The sequence below is a fragment of the Solanum tuberosum genome, unplaced genomic scaffold (assembly GCF_000226075.1).
Source record: "Solanum tuberosum cultivar DM 1-3 516 R44 unplaced genomic scaffold, SolTub_3.0 scf00253, whole genome shotgun sequence".
In the NCBI taxonomy this organism is placed as follows: Eukaryota; Viridiplantae; Streptophyta; class Magnoliopsida; order Solanales; family Solanaceae; genus Solanum; species Solanum tuberosum.
Window position 1 is genome coordinate 782834 of NW_006239176.1, and position 10919 is coordinate 793752.

At 30.0% G+C, this 10919-nt stretch overlaps 1 protein-coding gene across 1 annotated transcript; it reads right to left on the bottom strand.

Moving 5' to 3' along the window:
- Positions 1 to 1786: 1786 nt before the first annotated feature.
- Positions 1787 to 2523, bottom strand: LOC102598546 (probable indole-3-pyruvate monooxygenase YUCCA10). The gene is made up of 2 exons (XM_015313553.1): positions 1909 to 2523; positions 1787 to 1798 (listed from the first exon to the last, which is right to left on the bottom strand). The coding sequence occupies exons 1-2, from the start codon at positions 2521 to 2523 to the stop codon at positions 1787 to 1789; spliced, it is 627 nt and encodes a 208-aa protein (XP_015169039.1).
- Positions 2524 to 10919: the final 8396 nt, after the last annotated feature.

Here is a 10919-nt window from a genome sequence, read left to right on the forward strand (position 1 = left end):
TAGATATTTGTGTTACTTGATGGAAATGACGACTATTAATTACCATCGAAAAGATAAAGGAAACATATGCATATGTAATAACTAAATATAATTTATTTTTTTCCGAATGAAATGAACATATTTAGTAGAATCAACGCAAAGTTGACGACAACAATGGTTTCATCAAGAATAAATTGGTGCTCTTATATTTTCTAAAAAATTATTTCAAATTAATTAACAAAATACAATTATGTCAAAATTGATTGAATGTTAAAGCTTGGCCAAATAGGATATTATGTCATTAATCCAATTACAAAGGGTGAAGGGCACTCTTTTAACCATTAAGTAAAATATTAGATTATGCCATTAACACTCTGTTTGGAGGGTTATTATTGGGTGAAGGGCACTATTTTAACCATTAAGTAAAATTTTAGATTATGTAATTAACACTTTGTTTGTAGGGTTATTATATATTGTTTCATAATGCATTCTATCGTATTGTATTATTTTGATAAATATGATATTTGGATAGATTGATTCATTTTCAATGTTACATATTTTCACACATCATCAATTTGAAGAATAAAATATGACGTACAGGTAGATTTAAAATAAAAGGTAGGGTAAAGGATACAATATGATTATTATATAATAAATAAATGTAAAATGAGAAAAATAAAAGGTTATGACATGATTACGCAAAATCAGTCATTACATGAAATGAGACTTTTGATTGTTAAGTAAAAAGAGTGCACAACATCCGTTATCGTCCAAAAATAAGCCTCCCCATTTGGACTTGCTTGGTTCTATGCAATGCATATCTTTCTCCCGATGGAGAAAGGTTTTCTAAATTGAGACATTATAGTATACAAAAACATAGATCAAAGTTGGTAATGGAATTAAGCAACATCTCTAAAAAAGGAAATATATATGGGTAATGCACAAAAGATTAAATTAAATAAGGAATCTAAGTTTCATATTCAATTAGTGTAAATAATTTGTGTACTATCAGTTATCAAGTCATCTAATAGATATCTATTGGCGAGTTTCTTCAAAAGTATGAGATTCAAAATCATAAAAAATAAAATATGTTCTCTGTGCAACATGTCAAAATGACGATGTAACAAATTGTTAATAAGACAAATTTAGCAAAAATCAAGATTCTACTTAAAAAATAAAAGAAATCCTAGTTCTTATTCTTCAAACTTGGTTCCTTAAAGGAAAAAATATATGAGTTGTTTAAACAAATTAACTATAATGTATGGTTGTTTTTACTTAAAAACTTGTCACCTCTCCAAATCCTACTCTTCTTTTCTCACGATATAAAATACCTGATGAGAAAGCGAACATGAATTAAAAATTTCTAATTCTATGCGATTCAGAAATGAAATAATTTGGAAATTTAATTAAATATCTATCCAAAAAAATTATATTTACAATTATTCAACTTTATATTCCTTAATCACTTTCTATTCAACCAGTTAAATCATCAAAATCGAGGTTGTTTTTGTAATATTGTATTGTGCAATTGGATCTGAGTATGTTAGTATATAAATTCTGCCGCAACTGATGAGTTGGTGGAAATTATTGGAGGTGAAGAGAATCAAAACTTATTTTTAGATAAGAAATACCATAAGGTAGTATATATGAAAATCATATTCAAATTCTGGCCCTTTCACATAAGGGTATGACTTGGTTTTGATGGGCAAGAAACCACACGATCTCTAGATGAACAAAGTACAACATCACATATACTAGTAAAAAGTAATAGGTACCAAGTAAAATAGTTGATGTATGACTAATATGATCAAACACTACACTGATATCAATTAAAAAAAAATCAACAAACACAAATCCACATGCATGAGAACAAAAAACGATAAAGTAAGGACAAGAAATAGAGAGATAGAGACTTAAGGGGCTTCTAACAACAATTGATGTGTGACTTCCATAATTTGAAAGATCAAAAGCTATTTCCATCCCAGAATTTCCTGATCCAATGACCAATACTTTTTTATCTTTATATTTTTCGCCGGATTTATAGTCACTTGAATGAATCTTTTTACCATTGAAATTTTCTATCCCTACCACCTTCGGAATATAACTTTCATTGTTTTCTCCGGTAGCCAAAATCAAGAAATTACAAGCATACAATTCCATTTCTCCAGTGGCCACATTTCTTGATTGGACATTCCATTTCTTCTCCTCGTTGTTGTAAAAGGCTAATTCAACACAAGTTTGGAATTTTGGTTTGATATTAAAATGCCTAACATACTCATCTAAGTATTGAATAAATTCATTTTTTGACAAATACTTAGGTGATGAAGTTGCATGTGGCATAAAAGGTAATGAACAAAAATCTTTAGATAAATGCAAGTGAAGTCTATCATAAGTCTTTTTCTTCCACAAATAGGCACAACAATCTTCTTTTTCTAACACAATATTTTTTATGCCCAATTTGTTCAAACATGCTGTAACAGCTATACCTGATGGACCAGCTCCAACCACAACAACTTCAACTTCTTCCTTGGAAAAATTGTCCATTGCGAGATTTTCAGAAAATTAAAGAAAATATTTTTTTGGGTAGTTTTGAAAAACAAATTGCAACAAGATTTCGAGAAAAGGAAATTTAGGCAATGAGGTATGTGGTATATGGTCTTCAAAAAGGATAAAAATGATATTTATTTTTCTTTTTCCTTTATTTCAATAATAGAAAACAACAGTTATAACAAGTAAATGCAGATTGGTTTGGAAGTAAGATTTAGAATGTTGACATTGAGTGTCATGAAAACTGCTGGGTTTTAAAGAGAGGTGAATGGAAAATGAAAAGTTGTAACTTTTTTGAAAAAAGTTGTGACTTTTATGAAGAGTTGTGACATTTCTGAAGAGTTGTGACTTTTATGAAGAGTTGTTACTTTTCCAAAAAGTTGTGACTTTTCCGTAAGGTTGTGACTTTTACGAAGGGTTATGACTTTTGAATTTTTCCCAAAGGGTTGTGACCTTTCCGATAAGGCACAATAAGAATCTGTTCACACTACCCTTTGTTGTCTATAAATAGTGGAGTTTCCTCTTATTTTTCAAGAACGAATTTTCTGAACTTCAGAACTTCTTCTTCATCTCCACAAAAAAATTCTAGTGTACTTTATTGTCATTAAGTGGTTCATTGACACCGTCATTTGAGGTGCCAATACACCAGTGAGTAAGATCGTTCTATTATGAAAAGGACATTCTATTAACCTCGGGTACTTGAGGGAAATAAATTCCTTAAGGAAACACTATCAGTTCACAGGGATCGATTTTCTTCCTAGAGAGGAATATTTTGTCAAGTTCTTTTGTATTTACTGTTTTTAAGTTTCTGGTTTGAAAATATTCTTTAAACTTTGTTTTTTCTTATCAAGTTCTCCAAAATTATTGTTCTAAATATTTTAGTGATACATATTAGCAATAATCTTAAGGAAATTATTCTACTGTAGGTATTTCTTGTGTTCTACTTTGTTGGAGAAAAAAAGAATGAGAAAGAGAATCATTTTATCTTATGATACAAGAACTTTATGATGAACAATACTACTTTAATATTCTATTGGTTTGATTATTTGCAATCTCTAATGCTTTGATTTATTGAGTGTGGTCGAGGAAGAAGAGACTAAATAAGTTCGAGTGCTAATTCAAATTAATAGGTTGTCATCAATAATGAGATTTCACTTATGCAATTTGGCAGCGTACCAAATGGGTTATACTTTGAGAAGTGTGATTCAATTTTAAAGATGTTCAAGGACATATTTATTATTATTTTATGGTCAAGTTTGGAGACTAAAACTGACTGTGCACTCCTTTGGTTTGAAGAATATAAAAAAATCACTAATTTACTAAACACTCTATTTGAATGAATATTTCGACTTGAAGAGTACTAAGACTGAACGATTTAAAGAATATAAAAACGTCATTGTTAACTAGAAACAGTGTTGTATATTTGGTTTCTGAAGGTTAAAATCTCTTGGTTTTCAACTCCGTTTGAACATGAAACTGATTTGAAGTAATAAAAACTTTGCCAACACTCAAAGTTCATTCTTTTAACGATTTGTAGAATACAAAAACTTCATTGTTAACTAGAAACAAGTTGTATAAAGATTCATTCTTTATTATTAGTATTCTAAATACTTAATTGTCTGTCTAATTGTGATAGGAAAAAATGTTACATAAAGTCAGTGATTTTGTGCTTGTAATGTCTATGGATTGAAATTTGATATTTTGTAAAGATTGTCAAAGGGAATTGAAGCACTAACAATTCTTTTGTAGAATATTATCTCTAAAAGTGGCTTCATGCTGCCAAATTGTATTTTGATGATATACAAGTTGAAAGCATGGAAAATTATTTTGAAATACTTGAAAAATATTTTTAAGATCATATTTTAAAAAAAAATAGGGCTCTTTGCTTGTGATAAAAATCAAAATTAGATTTGGCGTCTGATTTAATTGTTGAAACACAAAATATGAAAATCAATGACCCAAATTAAATATATACTTGTTCGAAAGAGTAGTGTTACATTATGAAAGAGTTTCACTTCTAATGTTGTAATTTTTCATGAAAATATTTATCTATTAAAATATAACTATCTGTATAAACATGAATATTTGTGAAAAATCATTTGTCATGTTTGTGTTGTAAAAGAAGCATTTGAGTCATATTTCCCTTATTGGACCCGATGAGACTATGTTTATATGTAATTCGATAACAACCAAATTAAAGGTTATACAAGGCCTTCTGCAAAGGACATCTAGCAAGGTGTTGACTCTAAACAATGTTTGTATCTGACAAAGTTATAAAAAGTAAAGAACAAAATATTTGTGAGAAATAGTCACCTTACGGAGTGTCTTTTCAAACTAATATTTCTGATTGTTCTTATTTGCTTGAGTTAACATATTTGTGACATGAATGTTTGGGACATATCAATTACAAAATCTTGCGAAAACTGATTAAATCATTCTTATAAATTTGTTGAAAGGAATTCTAATCCCTTAGAGTTGATTTAAACTGACATTTGTGATATGAAGTCAATACCGTCTTGTGGTGAAAAAAGTATGTCATGACTTTTATTGACAATTGCACTAGATATTGTTATGTCTATTTGCTGAATGGTAAGGATGAAGCAAAAGATAAATCTAGGCAATATAAAAGTGAAGTTGAAAATTAGTTGAATAAAAAAATTAAAATTATTAGAAGTGATAGAGGTGGATAATATGGATCTCCTTTTGCAGATAAAAGTTTAAAAATGGAATCATCCATCAAACTACTGTCCATATTCACCTCAATCTAATGGAATTGCGGAAAGAAAAACCGAACTTTGAAGGAAATATTGAATGTGTTACTTATAAGTTCAGGTAACAACAAAAGGAACAACAAATAGTTTTGCCTGTTCAGAAAGGGGGCAACAAAAAGTTGTCTATTCAGGCTTTGTTGTATCCTGATAGAGAATTGATTGTCGCTTCTTAATGTATATACATGCAGTAGCTCTATAAAAGTAGAGATCTAATAATTTGAAAGACACTATTCCATATGAGAAATGAAAAGTGTAGGTAGAGATGGCAATGGGGCGAGGTGGGTTTAAGGTTATGCAGGGCGGGGCGGGTTGCAGGTATAATGTAATTTTATGTGGGTTCAAACTTAATTTTAACTTTTTACATGTCATAAGAATGATAGACCATTATTTATTAAGATAATTTATTTAAGCTACTAAAATATTCAAGATAGTAAATGATATTGGTTCAATAAAAATTATACAATTTCTTACATGTTTTCCAATTGACCTCTAAAATTAAATTTTTAAGTCATTGTCTATTAAATTAATATAAATTAATGAAAAATAAATTTATTGTTATGAATTTTATTTTTAGTATCAAACTTTACTAGAAAAAGAAAATATATGAAAAATTATGCTGGATGGGTCTATGCAGGGCAAGGTTATGCGGGTCTTTGTTAAGTCTAGAACCCAACCAATTAGAGTGATCATCAATCAACCAAACTATTGAACATTTAAATCTTATATTGCTACTTGGGTGATCGCTTACACAAGTTTGAAGAAAGTCTATGCATATTTAGTTGTAGTATTAAGAATGCAGGGATTTGACTTGGGGTGTCAAATAGACAGGTGGAGCTCAATTTTGGTGAGCCAATATTGTTGGTTGAATGAATGATTTCATTAATTTTCTAACTGTTGATAAAATATCTTTATTATCTTAAAAAGTATAAGAATAATATTTGAAATTATTTATTACATATTATTACCTTAATTACTTTAGCTTACTAATATTATATATTAAGGTTTTTAATTGTGTAGCAACCGCTTGTTTTCTTATTATGGAAGTTGTTAATAGCCTTTATGGCATTAATCAACTACTATTGATTTGGGTGTTACAAAAGGTCCATGAAATATTTGGTAATAACTTATAGCCTTTATGGCAATTATTTGGTCTTAATGTGCATATAATGCACGGCTGATGGAATGCTATTTACCATATACCTATATATCTATATATAGTACTTTTGTGTGTAAAAAGAAATAGAATGAGACATTACATTAAAATAACTTTTCTTCCTTATTTATTTGCAGGGTTTTCTTAAGTAAAAGATATTCTTTGTTAGATTCTGGCTCCTAATTTTAGTATTAGAAGAGCTTGTTGAAGGACAGTGTCATAGGCACACCTCAAGCTAGGTGATTTCCGTGATTTCCAATAGTTTTTCCAACAATCTTAAGGATATTTGCTTTATGATTATGGAACACGGAAATAATTGTGCAATTTTCATCTACTGTTGAAGAATTCTCTACACGATATTCATGAAGAGCGAACAAGGAGAGGTCAAGTGCTATATATGAACTTTATCAGATCTTTGTTAAATCCATGATAAGAGAAGACTACTTAAAAGAAAGAATTAAGGACGTACGAGAAAAATTAGAGGAGACATCACAAACCCACTTCATTTTAGTATATGGATAGGTTGGAGTTGGCATGTTACGAGCTGGATTCGTGACTTAACCAAATGTTATAAGAGTTCTGTTTTCGAAGGTAACATTGTACAATTTAATTGTGCTTTTGCTGTCATAAGGTATGTCGATATGCTAACCATTTCTATAATTTTAATATTAAGAAATATATTATATTTAAAGTCAATGATAAAATCTTTGAGAAAATTGACAATCCTACTAAACCAAAAACTAATTTGGATAAAGTAGATGATATTATTATTGTGATCATTTCTCAAGTAAATATTGTGGTCAGTGTGAGTGATTGGGTGATTGACTTTATGCTACTAAGCATATTTGTGTGACTTACACCCAAGTCAATGAAGAAGAAGAAGTTGTGTATCTTGGTGATTCTTCAGCCACTCAAGTCCTTGGAAAAGGAAAAGTTCTTCTCAAACTCACATTTGAAAAAACTTTGGCATTGACTGAATGTTGCATGTTCCTAGTATCCGAACCAATCTGGTTTCCATGGGATTATTAGGAAAGGTGGGGTGAAAGTTGCATTTGAATCTGGTAAGGTAGTGATAACCAAGAATGATGTGTTTGTGGGCGAAGGGTATTATAATCATGGCTTATTTGTTCTCAATGTTTCTCAAGTCATGAGGGAAGATGCTAGTACTTAATTATTTACTTTTGACATGCTAAATTGGAACCATTTGAATAAATAAAAGAAATTTATGTTTTGATAATAAAATTGTCTCCTATGTTAATGGTTAGTTTTCAAAATGTTAAGGAATGGAGGAAAAGAAAGAGATATCAACGTGTTGATGGTTTTTAATTATTGAATTATTTTCTAACATTAGTTTTGGGTTATAAAAATAGCAAGTACAGAAATATCTTTCTTCTTAAATAATGAAGAGACTTACCAATTGGGTGTTATTGGTTTCTTTTTTATTAAGATTTTAAATGGAGATTAAATAAATACGAAAGTATGTTGTTCTTTTGATGATGCAGTTTGATTCTACAATTTAATTTTTTCGTGTGATCACTAGAATAAAGATATTATTTTGAATGATGCTATATAATGTTTGAGTGAAGTTATATTTTTAGCTTATCATTTATATGATGAAATGCTTATTTGAAAAAATTGGTTGAACTTGTTATATAGAAATATTATTTTCTATGTTGAACTTTTTTTAAATCTGGGGGTAACGTACTTTATATGGTCTTGTTATATAAAATTCAATATGTGTTTATCTATTGTGTTGATCATTTAAAAATTAGCTAAATATAATGGAGTTAGCTAATAATGATGTTAAGTGGTTAAGTAACTTCCATATGGTGATTACATAAGTTTGAGACAAAGAGTAATAGAACATTGTTAAGAGATGAAATTATATCCATGAATTGTGTGAAGTCATAAGTGAATTTGGCCAATTCTCCGACTTAAAATTTGGGGGAAAAATTAATAAATGAAGCTTCAACGAGAATGGGACTATTGTCAAGTTGTATATCAAACATGATGGTAATCCAACCTATGTGATTGGAGATCCCATGAATTAGGTTCATATGGGTAATAACAAGTCATCGTTTGATCTTGTGCACTATAAATTTTTGTCCCATCTGTGATCTATTATGGTGTGCATATAGTGCAAATCTGCAAGGAAAGTGAGGTTGAGTTGTGAACTCTTAATCCATAACCATATCCTTTATAGGTGGTGTATTGATCTGTAGAATACACTTGATGGGTGGACCTATATGAGTGTGGAGTGGTGCCGCTTTTATGAAATTGTGATGGATTTCTAAAGCATTCATGAATACCAGGACACGCGCTAAGCGCAAAACCGCGATAACAACAAAGATTGTGCAAGTATAATGTGATAGAATAAGACTCTAAGCTTACAACATAATTTTTGGTTCATAGATGTTTTAAACTTCACCATTTGTTCTGTAAGTTCAATCTTATTTTATCTAGGTCTGGTTCATAGTCTACGAGACACCAGATTCGACGCATTATTCTTTCTTTTGAAAATCCAGCGATAATTATATTTTATATATTTTTTAATTATTATACTATATCTTTGTATTCTTTTAAAGATATATGGGGGATTGTTGATAAAATATCTTTATTATCTTAAAAAGTATAAGAATAATATTTGAAATTATTTATTAAATATTATTACCTTAATTACTTTAGCTTACTAATATTATATATTAACAACCGTTTGTTTTCTTATTATGGAAGTTGTTAATAGCCTTTATGGCATTAATCAACTACTATTGATTTTGGTTTTACAAAAGGTCCATGGAATATTTGGTAATAACTTATAGCCTTTATGGCAATTATTTGGTCTTAATGTGCATATAATGCACGGCTGATGGTGTGCTATTTACCATATACCTATATATCTATATATAGTACTTTTGTGTGTCAAAAGGAATAGAATGAGACATTACATTAAAATAATTTTTCTTTCTTATTTATTTGCTGGGTTTTCTTAAGTAAAAGATATTCTTTGTTAGATTTTGGCTCCTAGTTTTAGTATTAGAAGAGCTTGTTGAATTCTGGGGATATACCTTAACCGGTGAAATATCCTTAAGGACAGTGCCATAGGCACGCCTCAAGCTACGTGATTTCCAATAGTTTTTCCAACACTAACTATGCTACTACTGTAAAAGAATTAACATTATACAGCCCATATTTGGGCTGTTCAGATCAATATGGTTGTATTATGTTGTTGTTTTCTACTCGATGTAATCCCCTTTTCATTTTATGTACGACAGAACTCTCTATAACAATCATCCTATCCTCTATATAAGTTATAACAGTTCGCTATAACGGCCAAGTTCTCTCTGGTAACTAATTTTGTTCATGTTATGCTATATTATATGTAATCTATAATAATATTTTACTATAGAAGTCAAAATGTATCTATACAAACGATGTTGTTATAGAGATGTTTGAGTGTACATGAAATCAAAAAGGTTACATTGCAAAGATGAAGACCCTATGCAATCGACATAAAAAAACTTTTGCCCAAGATTTCCATTTCTTTTTAAGCCTAAATAAAGTTGACACAAACTAATATGGCAGTAGAAGAACATCCTTTTCTTATGAATATCAATGAGTATACAAATACAATGACAGTTGTATAGTACGATGGATAAGCAAATAAAACTAGGTGGTTTTATGAAATAATAGAAACAACTACTATCTTTGATATTCTCCGGCCTTCTTGTTGGGAACCAGACACAAAATTCAAAGCTCTGAGATAACATAAGACTTGTTGGGAAGCAGACACAAAATTCACATTGACTTGACCAGCAATAACCTTTTCTCTGCATTTGATGTCCTGCTGAAGAGTAGTGTCAACTGGCTGACCTTGTTGACACTAAATTCTCCGATATTCTTTCAGGTGTTCATGAGCAACCTCATCAGTAAGAGACCGAAGCATGTTTGCCTAAAGTAGAATCTCAGTGATTTACTTCTTTTGATTTAGAACAAATAAAACTAGGTTGTTTTGGAAGTCTAATTTTTGTTTATAGGGAAAATGCATAAGTATCCCCCAACATATGCCCGAAATCTCAAGGACACACATATACTATACTAAGGTCCTATTACCCTCCGAACTTATTTTATAAATAATTTTCTACCCCTTTTCGGTCTACGTGACACTATCTTCTGGCCCAACGCGTGTTGACAATTTTTTCAAGCTATCTGGTTGATAGTGCCACGTAGGCCGAAAAAGGGGAGAAAATTATTTATAAAATAAGTTTGGAAGTAATAGGACCTTAGTATAGTATAAGTGTTTCTGCTATTTCGGGCATAGATTGTGGGTGGTACTTATGCATTTTCCTCGTTTATATAAGACAAAATAACCGAAAATTGATATTGGTACAAATATTATAAACTAATAGGTTGATCTGAACAATGGACAAATAAAAAGATGATGGTCCCAATCAATAACAGCCTGACATCTC

What these genes read in the sequence shown, in the direction of transcription:
- LOC102598546 (XM_015313553.1), bottom strand. Translation starts at nt 2,523, where the DNA reads ATGGACAATTTTTCCAAGGAAGAAGTTGAAGTTGTTGTGGTTGGAGCT.